The 18909-nt window shown below is 43.7% G+C and overlaps 1 protein-coding gene across 3 annotated transcripts; it reads right to left on the bottom strand.

Annotated features, from left to right (window-relative positions):
- Window positions 1-148: 148 nt before the first annotated feature.
- On the bottom strand, window positions 149-18006 carry LOC120950000 (high-affinity choline transporter 1). Of its 3 annotated transcripts, XM_049605416.1 has the most exons (11): window positions 17209-18006; window positions 16025-16334; window positions 9224-9887; window positions 7084-7191; window positions 6543-6997; window positions 6342-6471; window positions 5949-6270; window positions 5319-5361; window positions 4808-5037; window positions 4623-4734; window positions 149-4565 (listed from the first exon to the last, which is right to left on the bottom strand). In XM_049605416.1, the coding sequence occupies exons 3-11, from the start codon at window positions 9387-9389 to the stop codon at window positions 4338-4340; spliced, it is 1794 nt and encodes a 597-aa protein (XP_049461373.1). In that variant the 5' UTR covers window positions 9390-9887; window positions 16025-16334; window positions 17209-18006; the 3' UTR covers window positions 149-4337. The 3 variants fall into 3 exon arrangements, with proteins under 3 accessions (XP_049461373.1, XP_040223625.1, XP_040223624.1); XM_040367691.2 differs by having other exon boundaries at window positions 16021-18006; XM_040367690.2 differs by having other exon boundaries at window positions 16025-18006.
- Between the last annotated feature and the right edge of the window lie 903 nt (window positions 18007-18909).

Below are 18909 nucleotides of genomic sequence, written 5' to 3'. Positions count from 1 at the left end.
AAACTATTATACAAAGCTATATTCCAGAAATGGAATCATGTTTAACAAAACAAAACATACAAATAACAAAAAAATGGGAAAACAGCAAAAACAACAAAAAAGATCAAACAATAGCAATAGGTAATCAAATAAAACCACCATCGAAACATTTGCTTTATTCCACAATCAATCCACAAACGCAATGTGAATTGACCAACACATTTATTTACCACAGGCATTCCCCCGATGCTCACCAAGTAAGTTGCTTTTACATACACACATCCGTGATAATGATTTTATCCTTTCGCCTGCTTTGATCATTCCTACTCACTCAGTCCTTCCGTTCTAAGGTTCTTTTTTATAGTTTAAACTTTTGTGTTTTCTTATAGTTTGTTTTTGGTTTTCTTCTACATTTACATACATGTGTGTATAACTTAGCTTAACTTCTATTAAAGTACATGTACATCTATTTTTCTGTTTATGTTTTTTTGGTTTTATTTTTACTATCATCCCCTTTAGCTACTTTAAATAAATGCTTTCCATTTGTGTGGTACGTGTAACGGACTATCAAGCGAGAGACCTTTCATCCAGAAAGGATAATATACTAAACAATAAAAAAAAAACACAATTATGTTTCCTTTGGGATTGACAATATAAACTAAAAAAGAAAAGTTTATCAATTTCTGCTAAAAATGAAACAATCAAGATCACATAATCCTACGAACAAGCTAGCAAAAATGTGAATAAAACAATAAAACCAATGTGATACTCAAGCGTTTAGTAAGATGATTTTTCCTGTTTATGTTTTCCGTTACGTTTATTAGTGTTTGAAGCTCTCGGATAACAATTGATATGTATGCATCTGTTGCTGGTTACTACACCTGCATGTTTACCATTCCTTCACTTCACTGACACATGCAGCTACCCACATGTCCGAAAGTTCGTTCCAAAGCGTGTTGCAGTATTTTGGGGTTTTGCGTAACGCTTGGCGCAATTTTTTAACTATATGCACCTAATTTTTTTGGTATTTGCTTTGCAACCCTACAATCAACTATTATTAACACTGGTGTGTGTGTGTGTGTGTGTGTGTGTGTATGTGTGTGAGTGGTTGTTTCTGTATGTGTGTATGCTGCTATTTATAGGCATGTACGATATGTATCGAGTTTCCCGCTTTCGGATGGATGCTTACCCATTAACAACGATTATGAGTTTATTTGCTTGTTTTGCTTTCCTTTCTTTCTTTCTTTTGTCTGCTATTGTACGTTTTTAAGTAATTTTGGTTTGCTTGCAGTTTCGTTTCACTTTTCCATTTCCTACCAATCACTTCATCTCTTCACCTTACAGTAATGTGTCATTTTTAATTGTAGTTTTTTTGTTTGTTTTTGTCATGCTGTCATGTTCCACGGGCTTTCTTCACATTCAGCTTTTTGTTTTTAAGTCCCCAACTCCAACAGAGCTCAACAATGTAGTGGAAACAGTTTTGTCAAACAAAGTTCATCCCATTCCAGCGTTATATTCCAGTGGTCTGCAATCAAATGTACGCTTATATATAAGTAGTAGCACAGCTAAGAACAACATTTGTAACGTTTGCTTTATCGTTTACCTTTAATTTAGTTTATGTATATAGTTTCTCATTTCAGCATTCAATCAACAATCTAACAAGAAGGGAATTCGGGGGAGTGTTTTTGTGGGAGCATGTTTGGTAGGGAAGAGTTCTGTATCCCTGTTTTTTGGTTTAGCCTCTTCTTCGTTAAAGTTTCCCCGGGCCAGTAAAAGTTTAAACACACGCAAAAGAAAGGGAAAACAGTCAATGGGGCGCAAAGCGGGACACGGATTGGAACGGAACTGTCCCCGAGCGGGTTCAGATATGCAACCGATATTTCTCATAAAGCGTAAGCGTCAACAACATCGATTTCGTTGGAGCAAACGGGTTGAACAGGTCCAACAACAACATGCATGAGAATCGAACATGAAACCGAATACAGCGAGATAGAAGAGCGAGAAACACGGCAATTGATTTGATTCATAGTCACCCGTAAAAGAAGTGGGCAGCATTTGTGCAAAGAAAACTTGTAAATTGTCATTTAGTATAGTTCGTGACGGGGATTTTGTTTTACAACCTCAAAACACAACACACCGATCCTTGGTGCCTGGTGGTCCACACGGCCGATGCGGATTTGTAGAACCGGCCGTACTCTCACACAGGCTCACAAATGGGCTTTTTTTGTTTCGTTTTGTTTGCTGGTGGACGGTCCTATCAAGAGTCTACCAATCCGTGGAAGAAGGGAGGCACATTAAGAGAACGATTCGATAGAAATGGATACTTCCGAACGTTGCTTACTTCCTATACACGTGTTTTTTTGCAACGTCGAAAGGAGAGAGAGAGAGTCGTTTTTAAGGTTGGGTATGAACGCCTGGAAGGTCTCACATTGATATGTGTGGGTTTCGAGTTTCTGTCTTATCTTATTACCGCTGCGGCCGCTGCAGTTAATTCCCAGTTTTTGTGTAGTTTTATTAAAACAGCTTCTTTATATTACTACTTTAGCTGGTTTCGAGAAACAGAGGGAGTGAAACAAACCATGCATTTTCCACCGATGACAGATAGAGAGATGCAGAAGAATTTCATTCAACCATGCATTGTTCTAGCTAGTCAAAAGCATAACGCAAAATGCTCTGTCGAATCGACGAATGTTTTGCCGTGTGTGTGTGTTTTTTTGTCTTTCGTTTGCTCGTATTCCTTCCTTTAACGCTGCCTACGGCTCTAGAAATCTAGAATGGGAGTTTTCACCCATTTTCCAGCAGACTTTGTATGTATATATATATATTCATATGTGTATATATAGATGTGTATATATGTATGTATGTATATATGTATATCGCCTTCACTAGTAATATCATTGGATATGCTGCAGTGGAATGCAACACCGCTCGTTTGTAGTTGTTCAGGACACGCTTATGATATGTGTTTGCTTTTGATTGGGGATTTTTGCTTCCCTCCTGTGCTTCTACCCGCCTGCCGGACTAAAGTATCAGTTCTATAGGTTCTGCGGTTCACAGTACTCCAGTCACAGTCAACAGGCTTTTTCCCCTCACCAAACTTTCAACCTCACCGTCCAAATGCTTGCGGCGCTGCCTCGTCCCATGTACACTAAACTCTCTGAACTCGGCACCATAACAGTACGGTAGAATATTAGAACACAAAAAGTATGTGCTGTTACAAAAGCAAACAATAAATATACTGAATCTGCTAATATCTGCACAACAAAGCGTAACAGTTTCCATCTCTCGTCCCATCAGCTCGTTCTCGCGTCGTTACTATTTGTGAGCGATTTGCGCTTCGTAATTTTCCCTCTTTTGTGTACTACTGTACTAACAGATTAAAAACATTTAAAGCTTGTCCATTTCTGAGAAGATACTAAAAAGCAAATTCAACAACAGTGCGACTGACGAAACTATCCACTTTCCAGCCAGCCGACACGATTCACAATACCTATCTACGAGCCTTTTCGTTTGGTCGCACAGCGAAAAGAAATCTGGGTTAGGAGCGAGGCAACATAACGTAAGTTAATCATATTATCGTGCAACATGCTTCTTTCCCACTTCCGCCACTAACAGGTCATTAAAATTTGCTACACTTTAACCACACTTTCACTGCGCCGCTTCACATTTCCTTCGGGTAAAGGGGGGAGTGGCGCGTTTAACCAACTAACAGTGATAGGTAAGTATAATCTTTACTAGTTGCTTGCTTTCGTTAATGTATGTATAGTATTATCCCTATATAGGTTGTATTCTCCTGCAGCTTCAGCGTACTTTGATATGTATTGGTTACCTCGTGAACATGCATCCCAACGCAACGGTGGTTGGCTTTCCTCCGCCGTGTAGCTTCCCTTTCGGTAGCTAGAGTTCGCTCCTAGTGATTTGATTTGATATGTATTCGTTACACGCACTTTGTCATTTGTTCCATTCTCCTTTTTAGCTACGTTTGTGTGTTTGCTTTGCCTTTCGAAATCACATCTCTTACATCTCTTCGCCACTTAATTCCACTTAATTGCTACTATACTTTTTAATACTACACCATTCGTACGGTCTTGTTTGGTTGTTTCTTGATATGTATTGAGTTTTGCTGATAATTCGTCACTTTATATCCATCCCTCCTGCTCCGCTGAGAAGGAGGATGAAGGTAAGAGGAGGAATAGGGAATAGATGAGGGGAGGGGAGGGAGGAAAGGGCGGAGACCATGCTCCAAATACTGCACGCGAATAAAGTCACCTAATGCGTTCTACATGCGCTTAGTCCGTCCCCTGCCGTGACGCGGAAACCGTTCAGTCAAACCGAACGCCGGACCCGGCGGGCGCGTTTCAAAAGGCCGTATGGCCCTGGGCCGGTCCAGTGCCGGGGACGACGCCGCCCTGCGCCGCAACGCTGCCGCCTCCGCCCGCGGATTGCTGCATCTGTCGCTGCGCTTCCGCCACCGGCAGATCGTCGTCCGGCTCGAGGGCCGGATTTATTCGCCCGTTTCGCTCGTCCTTGCCGACCATGGTGGCCGCACCGTACATGCGCGTCATACCGCCCGCCATTACCGAGAGCTGCAAGAGAAGGAAATTAATGGATTGTACCGGTCGGTAGGCAAGCTGTTAGCTCACCTGTTCGCCCGAATCCGACGGTTCGCCGACACGGTGCAGCTCCTCCGGTATGTTTACCACGCAGCGGAAGTAATCGTAGTGCGGTGCCAACCGGCCCGTCTCGAACACCCATCTGGAAGCAAAGGGGAGGATATGAAGGAGTGTAAGAATTGAGCTGGAGCTGGCGCAGTACGGCGGCTACTTACTTCGTCCACCAGGACACTCCGACGAGCGTGATCAGGCTCATGATCATGGCCATCGTCCGGAAGGGGAACATCTGTGTGCTGGTTTCCTCGTTGTAGCCCGGATAGTGGATCAGGGCGGGCAGTCCGAGCATGGCCTCGCCGCCAGACAGTCGCACCATGAACGCGATGATGTACGCCGCCAAGCTGCCGTATGTGTTGCAATGGTGCTTAAAGTGTACCACCATCAAAAGCTGCCATGGGATAGAAAAAAACAGGGCATCAAACATAATTTATCATGATTTGTCCAAACATGGGCAGTTAATGTCCCAACAATCGGTAGGATAATAGTCTTATTGGAACACAACACATAAAAAATGACCATAATTTAGCATTCTGTTACAGAGCATCGTGTCGGTTCGAATTACAACATCAAGAAAGAAGAATGAACCACAGCCGCCCCGCAAATGACCCATCGATTTGGATGATATTGGACTAACGCCAAAAGCACAAAAGCTCCTCGCATAACACTTACCTGCGGGAAGAGAATACAGTACACCAAGTCGGAACACATTGACCTGCGCATGGCGATAGTTTACGAACATGAAATCGAGAAAGAAGAACAACAAGAAAAAAAAGGATAATATTGATAAATGGTTCAATCTATTCGGCTCTCGGCGGTAAAACGGTTTGCCTGTATAGACGAAGGAGGATAACGCGATTGTTCAACGTAACGCCCTCAATCGCGTCCAGGACTTGGAACCCAAATGGTCCTTCAAGCGGGAGAAACAATATACTGAGCAGAAAAAGCGCTTGAAAAATCGACCCAATTTTGTCTTCCATTAGCATTCGGCACCCTCCCATCGTCGATGCACCAGTGGCAACGGAGTAGCGTTGCTAGTGCTCCACAACTAGAAGAACGCTTTCGATGCGCCACTGTCTTCGCCGACAAAGTGCTGCTTCCAAGCACACTAAGTGCTCCATAACAAGGTCACGTATCGCTTACAAACACTTACGGGGTACGGGAACGTTGCAGCATGTGCGTCCACCCACAGACGGGGACAATTAGCGTATCACCAAGTGTGCTTTGGCGCAGTAATCGAATGCTGTACCATCATCGGCACCAGTTCATCGGAACGAACGGAAGGACTGTGAAAACACTTACCACAAGCCGTAGATCGAGGGTATGGTGAGCGCCATAATGGTGGACAGGATGCCGACGACCAGAATCGACACACGCATGACCCAGATAATTTCCATCTCCGAGGCACGCTGCCGGAAGATCAGCCGGTAAACGTTGCGGGCAAACATGGAGGACGCGGACAGCACCGAGGAGTCGGCCGACGACATGACGGCGGCGGAGACGGCTCCCAGCCCAAAGAACGACACAAAGTCGGGCGTCAGGTACTGGAGCACCATCGGCAGGATCATGCTCGTTTCCTGCGTCGTCAGCGGCCACGGGCCCTTGTAGTCCGTCTCGTTCCAAGCTGCAAGAAAAAATGGGCGGTAAGTTATCGGCGGGTCGTTGGGTCGTTCGGTTGCACGGGGTTGGGCTTACGTGTTGCCTTAGCGATGGCACCAATCAGTACGGGCGGTATGGCCATCAGGATGCAGCCGAACGCAGCCACATAAGAAAGGATCTGAGCGCGGCCGGCCGTTTTGCTGGAAAGTACGCGCTGGAAGTAGACCTGCAAGGAAAATGGGGGCCGTTTACTATTTAGCACACGGGTCTGCTCCTATCGACATCGACCAACCGTACCTGCCACGGTATGCCGCCAAAGATTAGCAACAGTCCGTAGTCGAGATAGAACCAGGTGTAGCCCTCGCCGATCTCGCCGATCCAGTCGACGTCCATCGAGGACAGGCTCTTGACGTGGTCGTTGGCCCACGCGAACGGGATGCACATCCACAGCCCGATGAAGATACAGAACAGCTGTATCACGTCGGTGTACGCCACCGAGTACAGACCCCCGAACAGGGTGTAAAAGACGGCGATGCACGCCGACAGGATGACCGAGGTCTCCTGCTCCATGTCGATGATCACCGACAGGGTGGCGCCCAGGGCGGCCAGAATGCCCGCCGCCCAGAACACCTCGCCGCACAGCGCCGGGAGAAAGAGCAGCCCGCCCATCCGCTCGCCGAAGCTGTCCTGCAGCGGGTCCAGCATCGTGATGTAACCCTGCTTTCGCATCGGGTTCGCGAAAAAGATGCCCCCTGCAATGAAACGTAACCAAGCCGGAGTATTATCGTCAAGTGCTTCTGTGTGTGTGTGTGTTGTGAAGATGATGCTATGAGCCTACCAAATACTAAGCTGAGCGCGTAGCCAAACGGTGCCTGACACCAGACCAGCCCGGACGTATAGATGGCTTCCGCCGTGCCGTTGATGTAACCGCCACCGACCCAGGTCGCTGTTGGGAAAGGAGGGCAACAAAACGGTTAGGGAATGAAATAAAGCTTGGTAATAAAACATTGGCGCACAACTTCCCACAACTGTATGACGGAGAAATGTTGAGTGTGAGTGTAGTGAGCGAGCTCTATGCCGCCAAGCTCCGCATAAGGGAATTCATGACCACGAGCACGTGGAAGTTGTACGTGAGTTGATTTGTTAGAAGTTGCATTTGCTGACGTTCGACACTCCTAAGTAAGTGACTAAGTATTCCTAAGCCAGCTGAAATGTTCATCCACGTACATACGTATCGTTTGTATTTTGAAAACTTACAACATGGTAAATGTACTAATAATGATTGTAGGGATTATTTATTATTTAATACTGAGCAAACCAGCTTTTTTGTTATACCAGGATTTATAATTTTTTTTATAAATCTTTCCACATTACGCACAGAGTTTTACGAACAAAAATGCCATGAATTAACAATAGAACTTTGAAATATTCAGCTTTTCTACCACACTTACTCACAAACGTTTTTTTTTATTTACAAAAAGTAATTGTACCTTGGCATTTACTACCATAATTTCATTATAGATACAGAAAATAGACGATGTCATACGTCATAGTCAATTTAATAGTCTTAAAATCATCAAAAATAGTCCGTTTGGATGAATTTATCATATTTTAAAGGTTTTGAATTAACTATACAATAATGAGTTACATAAATCCCTGCTTTTTGTCGGTAAATTTATGAAAAATGTACTAAAATCCAATTGCCCAGCAAAGTAATAAATTGTTCAAAATGCACTAGATTAGCAAGAAATTAATTAGACCCAAACTGTGTACACAAGAATGAGTAACACACGTTACATATCCAACAAGCTGTAATTTTCAGTTGCCTTTTAAAATTGTTCCGTTTGTTAAGTTAATCCCCAAGTCATAAATTACACTCCAATAGAAATCTGACAGCAAGGCGCAGGCAGAAGCAAATGATTATACTACTTGTTGAGTTGTGAAAAAAGGAATGGTTTTTGAAAGATTATGGGTATTTCAAGCAAAAATGTAAAAATAAATATATTGTTCATATTTTCAGAAAAATTTCCATTTCCACTAAAAAAACGAATGTTTGGTAAATTTATTCCGATAACACTAACATGAGAGTAGCTCAATTTATAACGTTTGAGGTATTTTTCTCGATCTTTGTTATTCAATTAAAAACAAAATTTGTTTATATACAGTGGAGCGCTGTTTATGCGGGTACCTTTTATCCGGCTATCCGTTAATCCGTGCTGTTGAGAAATGACAGTTCAATACAAAGGTGACATTGTGTTATGAGGAGGATATTTGAAAAAGCGGTTATAAGAGCACATTGTAATAACAAAAAAACACTATAATTCATGGCAAATTTCAAATATTCTCATTGGAAAAACATGAAGTTAATAAAAAACTGGGTTATTTTTAACAAAAAATAAAATAATGTTTCAAAAATTAATCAGGAATTGGTGATAAAATATATCATTTGACTCATTGTCCGTGTTATTCGCATATCCGGGCGAGGTCAAGTCCCGAGAAGAGCGGATAAACGGTGCTCCACTGTAACTTCTTTTTCAATTAAGACTCTTTTTCTCTATCGCTATGGGACTACAGGAACTGTATTATAGCGTTTCTATTATCTTAAGAAACGCAAGCCACAAATGCTCCCATCCAAGCAAAATTAAACGTAAGATAAATGTATCGCATTACCTCCAAAATGAAAGAAACACCCGCGTAAAGCGAAACAATTTCATTTTGTTACGAAACCATTTACTGCCACCGAGCTCCAGCACCGAGCTCCGGCAGTAAATGATGCAACCTTTCCCACCACGCCAACATCATCAACATTTATCCTGCGAGAGTGATTTATTGTGCGGCACAGTTCATACTTTCGGTCCCAAAACCGAACAACTTCTCAGCGTCGCTCCGTATTCTTGCCAGCGAACACTGTACGCACGGGTAAGACTCCATGAAACCATCACGCGCCACCCTTTCCCCGACCCAGCCCCGCCACTTACCGGTCATGGTGAAAATACCGACAAACAGCCCAATCGAACGTCCGGCCAGCATCACTTCCTCCTCGGAATCATTTCCGGACTCCTTTTTCCTGCCCGCCCATATCCCGACCGCTAGGATCAGGATGTAGAACAGCACAATGCTGACGACACCGGCAATATTAATCATGTTGACGCGTATTCGGGATGTGCGCCCTGCGCTGCTGGTCGGGCTAGTTGCGGGCTTCTGGGGAGTACGGGTTGCGAGACTCGATTTAGACAGTGCCGCTGGATGCCAGCCTAATCACAAGCGCTTGATATCGCTACCACCGAGTGTGGGTCGAGCTGCTGTCCGGCGTGGGCCTACGCTTTGGACGCAAAGACGCAAATCTACCGGATTGGACAAGAACGACAAACGTCCTTGACACTGGCGAACGTTGGTCGTGCCGGTGCTTTCGGTTGACGGTGTTCTTTTTTATTTATGTATTTATGTTCTTCTTCTGCACACACGCGCTTCCTTTCGCACACCTTAGCTTTGACGTAACATGGCGTTTTATTATGTGTGTACGCGTTCGCTGCCGGAGACGTGTGCCGGCGGCCTGTACTTCCGGCGGTGGGTTTTGGTTTATTTATATCGCACAGTCTCGGATCGTTGTTTCGGTTCGTTCTTCAGCCAGCCACCGGTATGCTGAAATGAAAGTGGAAATGGAAAGTTTGAAGGCTGATTAAAGGATACACTCGCATTGATGGACGTGCAATATGAAAAATAAATGAATGGAATACATCAATTGTAGATAGCCAGTTAAAGCCAATTATGATTACAAAACGGGTGTTATATTTGCATGGTATACATAGTTCAAAACCATTACTTTTTCTCTGTTTGCATTAAAGATTCCCTTCATGAATCATTAATGTAAAATTAGTTTATTAATGTTTGTTTCAACAATTTGCAGCAACCATCACAGAAAGTTCAAATTCAATGTTAAACTATAAACAGATAATGCTAATTACTTCCTCTAACCTTACGTTTACATCACCTCTTTCGAGCCTTTCGAACACTGATGTTTGCATTAAAAAACAGAAAAAAGTCAATTTTTCAAGGGTTCATCTTCACCTGCACTAACAAAACGTTAAATGCACGTTCAATATTAGTATCCCTTGAGTCAAGAGCCAAAATATGCCACCTCTACCAGTCGAACTCTAAACGTGATGGCCAAAAACGTGTAGCAACTTCGTTCCGCAGTTCGTGCAGGAGTTTTTGGAAGTCGTATAAGTCTGTTCCGACATCTACAACATCTTGGCACTATTAGACAACAGTCAGAGCATCGAAAGAAAGCTCAGTTCCGAATGACCGACGACCCTGATATGGACAGGAAGCTCCATATGATGCTGAAAATAAAGACCGAGGGAAAAGTAGCTACATCGCTGCTTCCGGCCAAATAGCGAAACGGTACCTGGGAAACATGGAAAAACATATAAGGAAGCAGAAATTGCGTCCACTGGCTTTGCATCGGCATCACGCAATGACACCAAACCTCAATGCGATCAGTTTAAGCGAATTACGACGGAATTTCGATATGACATCCTATTCCAGCGGACCGGTTTAACGCATGTCTTCGTTCGATATTGCGAAAATTACGGATAACTGACGGAGGGCAGCTAGCAAGGTCGCAGAATTATTTTTGCAAGTTAGCTTAAATCAATACCTTTGAAAGAAGGATCTCGCTTTGTTTGTTTGTGCAGCCAGCCGAAAGGATGTTCCTTGAAAATAGTCAACCTCAATGTTGGAGCAATACTAACAAATGTTACTGATTAGTTTTGCGTGCATGTACTACTAAAATTTAACCTTTTCGTTTACTTGCTCCATCGTGAACCTTAAATGCATATCTACCCATTTGTCGAAAAAGCAGTTCACATGAAACAAACGAAAATAAAAACCTTTGTCTTTCCCCCGAATCGATAGATATAAAATATTAAACAATTAGCCGCATGTCTCTTTTATCGCTCTCTTGAGACCGGCAAAGTTACAACCTGCTTAACACGACGATAATTTATATTTATACACACCAAGATTAAGAATGTCAGCTGCTGCTCTAACGAAATATCTTTTATTCTACAAAAACTGGACCTCATAATGTCCCTTGACTTGAGGGATATTTTCTCCAATATTGGATATTTGGTCCGTTCAAATGAAAATGTCAAATTTCTCCATTAGTGCCATTGTGGTGAGTTAATGTGACTTTAAATCCATTCTACCTAATCTAGCACACACATCACCAGCGCCACCGTCACATGCACCGTTAATTGGCCTTAGCGTTTTGCCGCCAACGGGCGCCCCACCAGCACACCACGCGAAGACTTTCTTAGCGCAAGTATTATCGAGAAAATCGTAGCACTTTTCTGCCCTGCTTGGGTTTATTGATTTTGGATGCCTCCTTTCCCAGCCCCATTGCCCCATACGAAGCTTTGCAGAACGTCATCGCTATTCGTCAAGGTCTGACCACTTTTCTCCCACCCCGTGAACCACGCTGAAAAGATTCGCCCACGAAGGCAGCGAGTTTCTGAAGCGACAACGGCCAAAACCCACGATCATGATTTATGGTACAACTTGTCAGGCATGTTTTATCATCATCTCACTCTTCCACGGCCAGGACGGACTCCCCGCACGGCTTGCGGGAATCCCTGCAACTGCACAAAATAGCTCTCTCCCTTTAGGGCACCGCCGGTTTTCAATACGCTGCTGAGGCATAATAAAACCGTTTGCTCACGGTGGCATTCAAATCACCTGACTCGCGTTGGTATTTTATTGTAGTTGGTGCACGGTGGTACGGTGGCTTTGAGCGCCAATCGTGCCAATCATGTTCATGAGCTCGTATGGGCAAAGGCTGATGAAAACGGTGCGCGAGGGAAAGAAAGAATTTATTTGCAGTCTACAGCTATGGTACAGTGCTGTGTAGAACATACTTATGATTTTAATGATTTATAAATCAATTACAGAAGCTTCTAAAATATGTATTACATTCTAAGGAGGGGAGGGTGCATTACATCAAGAGCATAAATTGATACTACTACTTTCATGCAATATCCACCGAGCACAATGTGTTGAACAATTTAATTCAATCACGTCATGCAGGATTGAAGCAGTGCCAAGTGTGCAGAGAGTGGCTCTCCGATTGTTGCATACAGCATGTTGCTTTGATAAAGTGCCAACAAATAGAGTTTATTATCATGTTAGCAGGATAGACTAGTGGATCCACTGTAATGTTTTCAACAGATTCTATCAATTGTGTAATAAACGAGGGGTAAGTAAATGGATTGCACATCACATACACTGTTGAACTACAAATAAAGGACATTTGAAGGTCATTGAGCTATTCAACAGAGGCGCAAGGGAGAGTCTATGCGCGCATTTATTGTCATATTTTTCCTCCCTTTCACTCACACGAACGCGGCACAAACAAATTATGCCATGAAAAGCCATGATAAGCCAAGCATAGATAGAATCAGGACAAACAAGAACATTAGAATATCGTTGCCTGCGAGACACCGTTCAGCTCACAAGCATCTATTTGTATTCACCACCACCACCGCTGCCACCACTCTCAGCATAGAAACAATTTGAAATTTAAATGAGTAAATCCTCGAAATAAGGTAATGAGCTTGTGTGCAGTGAACACCACCCTCATCACGGCCTGCTCGCGCATAAAAGCGAGCACTCTTGCAGCGATCCATGGCGGTAGCAATTTAGTCATCAACGCCATTCCGTACCACATACCATTCCACATTAAGCTCACACAAACAAATCGAGCAGAAGAATATAAAAAAATATCCACCTTTCTGTCTCTATGGTCGACCAAAGTGCAAGCAACATCGGCTGTGAGTGACAGGATATCACGGACCGTAATCGAAGATTATTCAATTTTAATGATTTTACCCAATTTCGAGGGCCAGTTTCAAGAGGCACGAACCAACCAGCATGGTTTAGCAGGCAAGGGAGGTTGCTTCTCTCAATTCAATTTTCCATCGTATCGTACGGGTGACGTATTGCTTCTGCTGCACCGTGCTCGTGAGCTATACGTATCGAGCGGATGTTTTAACGGTATTAAATCTAGATCTTTTTTAAGCAGGAAATCATTTCCACCGGAACGACTGGGCGTCAAGCTAAGCCTTCTAATGCTCTTCGTTGCGGTAAGTGATTGATTTGATCTGAAATATGAGCATCGTATGGGATTTAATGTTCGCCAGGAGCGAGCGAAATGCTACGTGCATCAGATTGCATTATTATCAGATGCAGTTGAATAATGCACCGCCGACGATGGTCTCTTGCTGCTCCCACTATGTTAGCTTTGCCTCGTGAATTGCCATTCAATTGGTTTGTGTGGGCTGCAGAAGTTGCGCGTGGTTTAAACAATACGTGACTTTTAAGTACAATGTGTGCTTTGTAAGCGTTATCATTGTATCTTCGTATGGTAATGCAATATGTATAAAATGCAGTACAATTTAAGTAAAAAAGGGAAAAGTTTTAATCAACAAATCATCACAAACAATATGGTTGAACAAATTAGTATTTTCACTATACAATTTACCGTCGGCATTAAACGTCTGGGCAAATGTAATGTGGACCCTATTCAAGAACCATGCTAGCTGAACTTATTATGTTTTTTTGGTTTGGTGTACCATTTCATTAATATATTGAATATGAAAACAATTTAACAAATCAAGATAAACATTCAATTCAATCACTAAACCAATTTTGATTTTAACAATTCAATAAGGATTGAACTAAAATTTTCAACAATAACAAAAATGTAAATTGACAACGATTTTGAATCCTTGTGACGCAAATATTGGGTTTAATGTGAAAGTCCATTGATTAACCAGGCGCCTCCATTGGTCTGAAGCAGACTTCTTTTTTATTTAGTTTTAATGATCTATCAAACAAATGTCTCGTACCTGAATTAAACAATAAACAGCTACATAAAATCACTGTTCAGCACAATCCCTAAGCTCTTAATCATCCCCGAAAACGCAAAATAACTGACCCCTGAAAAGGCTCTTTTGGTGGTTTCGTATTGGCTCATCGCATCACATTTCCTCTCCCTGTTCACACCCTCTCTCTATTTCAGCTCCATTTTTCCACCCAAAATGCACGCACGATCAGTAATTAAGTTTTATGAGCTTCTCTATTTATAGTCAAACGATGTGAGCACGCGTGTGTTTGGCGTGTCCGCAAAATGGCGGAAAACGCCGATGAAGTGATGGGGGCGTGTAAAAGGGAGCCATGGGACCACCACGGAGCAGGCTGGTATGGTGGCATATACAAACAACAACATTAACATCATGCCCTGACGGTGGCTCCAGCTCAAATGGCACCAGTGAGAGTCAAAATCTTCGCGATGAGCAAACAACCAATACACAATCGAACCAAGTTTTGCTCTCGTTCGGCAGCCCGAGCTTTTCGCGGCTGTACGGTGGATAGTGTGAGACCAGCGTGGGAAATTGTGGGTGCCATCAGGTGATGGAAAATGGCGAGCAAAAGTGAGTGAGACGCGAGTGAGCATACAAAACCAAGCTCCTATATTCTCTTCCACCGCCATTAGGCTTCGTGAATGTTTACCAAGTGCGCGTGTGTGCGTGTGTTAAAAGAGCGATTCGTGAGGGCGGTCAGTGAATAAGAAGCTTTTTGGGGGGGGACGATTAACGTTAACACATGAGGGCACATGTGTATGTGATTGTGTCGCGTTAGTGTAAGTGTGTGGCGTGGAACACACGAAGAAAAGACAGCGATAGACGATAGTAAAGGCAGCTACTCCTGAGCCGGTGTTTGTAGCCGAGACCCGAGGTATAAACGAGAATTAGTACACGCGCGCACATGCTGAATGCACACAATCGATAAAACGACCGTGCACACATACACTTACACACACACACCAGTGTACCAGCTCGGGTCACGGGGTTTTACCGTTTCGGCACGTACGGGTGTAATACATCTTGTTTTCACAGAAAACTCATTTAGGCTGTGCAAATACTACTTTGTTTGTGCTTAATTGCAGCTGAGACCCATCCTGCGATAATTCGTGAACGGTGTAGAATCAACAAAAGACGTTGTATTATATCAATGGATTGAGATAATGAAAGATAATAACCAATAAGACTTAAGAAAACAGCAAGCTGCTTCTTACTGGCATCGTTGTTTGATATTTGGATATGTTTTTTTCTGCTAAAAGACATTAAATAAATTCTTTTTTAGCTATCGGGCTTTCCCTAAAAGAAATGGTTTACAGAAATGTTCAAAATTCCGTTAAGACCTAATAGATAACCTGATTTATATTTAAATTGGTATTTTTATTGAGTCGTTTGAGTAGAATAGTAGTAACTTCATAACAGTTATTTTATACTTATATTCTCTTCCAATCACCTAACTATAGAAGCTTCCCAATCACTTGCTATAAATTAAACATGTTTTGGCTATTATTCAAAGCCTAAAAACCAAAATAAGCACAACTACCCTGCTTATGTATGATACTTTCATACAGCTGAATCACGTAATAAATGGAGCAGTCAGTATTTGTACTAAAAAGAAACGTACTACCCAATCACAACCATCATAATGCCAACCAAAGGGTCTAGGCAGGACCTTATGCGATGAGGTGAAAAGCACACAATAGTGAGACAATGGTGAGTTGCCAGTCACTCACTGCCTGTGGGCGAAGGAATGTAAAGTAAGCGTTATGTAACGCAACCTTCACACACACACAATCACACATATACAAACACGCACATCCTTGCTCATACTAAGAATTGTTTTTGCCTAAGCTTACCTACCAGTTGGTGCGTGCGCTTGCTTTTCCGTGGTCGGATCGGGTTCGCTTCCAAACAGTGGTACAACAAAGTGATGCACACAACACAATTATGGATGCTGCCAGAAAGCACCTTGAAGGACGCTAGACGCAGTAGGCGCAGACCCACTAGTGGTGGAAGTGCGGAAGAGAAGGAGCAAAGAAACAGGCGCAGCAGCAGTTGGATGAGATTACGCGTATTCCACACACACACAGAAATCACACGGATTGCTTTCTTAATCTGATCACTTTTCACCGTACACTCTTTTCAAATATTTTCAAACAAACACACACGCCTGAAGGGAAAGGCACGGTGATATTAGGATTGGCCTCAACGAAAACCCGTCGTTCTCACCAAGCACACCACAGCACGTAACTTTCGACAGCTGCGAATTTCGAGCTTGCGCTCCACAGTTATCGTGGCTCACCGTTTGATGTGTGGTTGGAAAACATTTTGACAAATCTTAGTATGCCGTTTGTGTGCTGTCTTCTCACACCACCAAAGGGATTTCGAATTCACACTGCACGAAATTACTCACTTGATTCCCCGCCGTACGTACTGTAGTGGTCCTTTGGGTCACTGTGAATTCATCCTTGGCCTAAAATTCACTAAGTCACACACATGCACGTTCGCTTTCTTCGCAATTGTTTCTTCCCTTTATCTAGGGCGAATGTATTGCTGGTGATGTTCTGCTTCCGTGGTGAACTGCTGCTGCTGCTGCTGCTGCTGGTGCTACTGGTGCTGCTAGTGCTGAGAAGAAGCCTTGCAGAAGGGTTCGATGAATGTGCGTTTGCTTCGGGGTAAGTGTGCAAAATGTAACGCGGGCCCTTCGCTCTGTTCGCTGCAGATAGTGTCCCCACCCCGCGGAGGGTTTTTTCGGGGCTAGGCAAAAAAGCACCACCACAAACACGCACACACACACACGCACTGGACAGTGGCAGGCGATGAAGTGGCTGGTCGTGGGTTTTGCCTGCACTCTACTGTCGAACGCACGGACAGCTATCGCCCCACCGTAGGGATGTCTTCTGAGACGGAGAATTTCTTGTTCTGAAGCGTAGCCCGCACATGTGCCCACCACCGAGATGCACCAGGATCTGTGTCTGCTGGCTGGTTTTGTTCACAGCACCTTCCTTTCTTTTTGTGTGTGTGCTTTTTTTTCCTTCACTCACTCTCTCTCCTTGGAAGAGGTCTACCTCGAACGACCACGAACGCAACGATCCGATCCCGTAAGCATCAGAACCGATACTCGGGTCAAGCACTTTTCACACCGTGCGCTACATCGACGGAAAGCCACACACGGAAAAGCGCGCTCTCTCGGGCACGGGCTCTCTCTCTCTCTCTCTCCTGTTGTCACCGCGTTGGCTGAGCGTTCCGTGCGTTTTGAGCGACTTCATTCGCTCGCTGTGGGGACGAAAGCAGTAGCCACGCTTCCATCACGTAAGTGTCTGTGTGTGCCAGCTGCGAGTCCTTCCATTGGGCAGCACCATGGGGTTCAAAGGCCACCAGCAGCAGAGAGCAAGCTTTCCATCCATTTTCATTTCCTGTTCATCCTTCCTCCCACTACCTGTCTCTGTCACAAATGTCTCTTCGCTTGGGCTGTGTGTGATTTGTATGAATGAAATGGTGCTGATTCGTGCGCACCCACACCTTTTACCGAGAACACTCTCTCGAACACACACACACACACACACACACACACACACACACACACACACACACACACACACACACACACACACGTACACGTACCTAATGCACACCGCCATATTTATGTGACACACGCACAGATAATTTCGACCGAGAAACTGAGCACAGGCGACAGCCAAAAGGGACCCCAACATTGTGCGAGCAACGTCAAATGGATGGAAACGCCATGCCTGCTACGTTCGGCAAACAGAGCCTGCACTCTGTAATCTTCGCATTTGCTGACGTAAGCACATACGTCCCCACCTGCACGCACACACACTCGCGCAAAGAAAGCATTAGCGACACACGTGAAATTGTGAAACAAACAAAAAAAGCAAGCAAGCAATCTAGCTCTAACGAAACTAGCTCTACGCAAAAATAGTAAAGAAAAACTTTCACTTAGAACATAGAACCACGCGATGGCCGTTATGTAACAGTGCGGGATATGAATTGGAGCAAGCAGGACGTTTTGTCAACGCTATTTATGTCAACTAACTGGTAATATCTACACATGTTTTGTTTTTCTATAGAAATAACGGATTAAGAATGCAGTTTGGCTTGCCCAGAACACCCAGCAATTAAACGCATAAAGCTCACTCACTGCTGCAACCAGAACGTGAATAACTGGACTACGGTAACGGCACTAATGCCGGCGTGAATATTGTAACCATGACACAAGCCAATGCACTCGAGCATGGAGCATTGCAGAACGAATAGGTAAACAGACGACGAAACGGAACGTGTTTTTTTTACAGTCATACAATCGATTGTTTGCTCCCGCCACCGCCGCTTTCATGGAGCGCGCGCTTGTTACAGAACATTAAGCAGGGAGCTTTTGTGGTCGAGCTTTCTACATTGATGACGTCAAGCCGGGGAATGAACTGTACTGTTCTGAGCTGGTAAAAAATTGGTTAAATGGTTGAACTGAAATGTTTGAAACAGGAATGGAACAGCTTTTCTGGGCGATCCTTAGTTACAAACATAAAAGCAAGATTGGTTATGGAGGCGCATGGTTGTTTAATGATTAACGTTTTTTTTATTTGAATTTCATTGCTTTTTGCGCCAGTATAAGACGTAAATACGTTAAATCTTTTTCATTTCATGGTATTTTATTTAATGCAAAGTGATAAGCTTCGTTTTGTCCCACAGGAGCTGATGCGTTCGTAAAAGCACCATGCAACTCC

The sequence above is a fragment of the Anopheles coluzzii genome, chromosome 2 (genome assembly GCF_943734685.1).
Source record: "Anopheles coluzzii chromosome 2, AcolN3, whole genome shotgun sequence".
Classification (NCBI taxonomy): domain Eukaryota; kingdom Metazoa; phylum Arthropoda; class Insecta; order Diptera; family Culicidae; genus Anopheles; species Anopheles coluzzii.
This window is presented reverse-complemented; position numbering and strand designations above follow the sequence as displayed.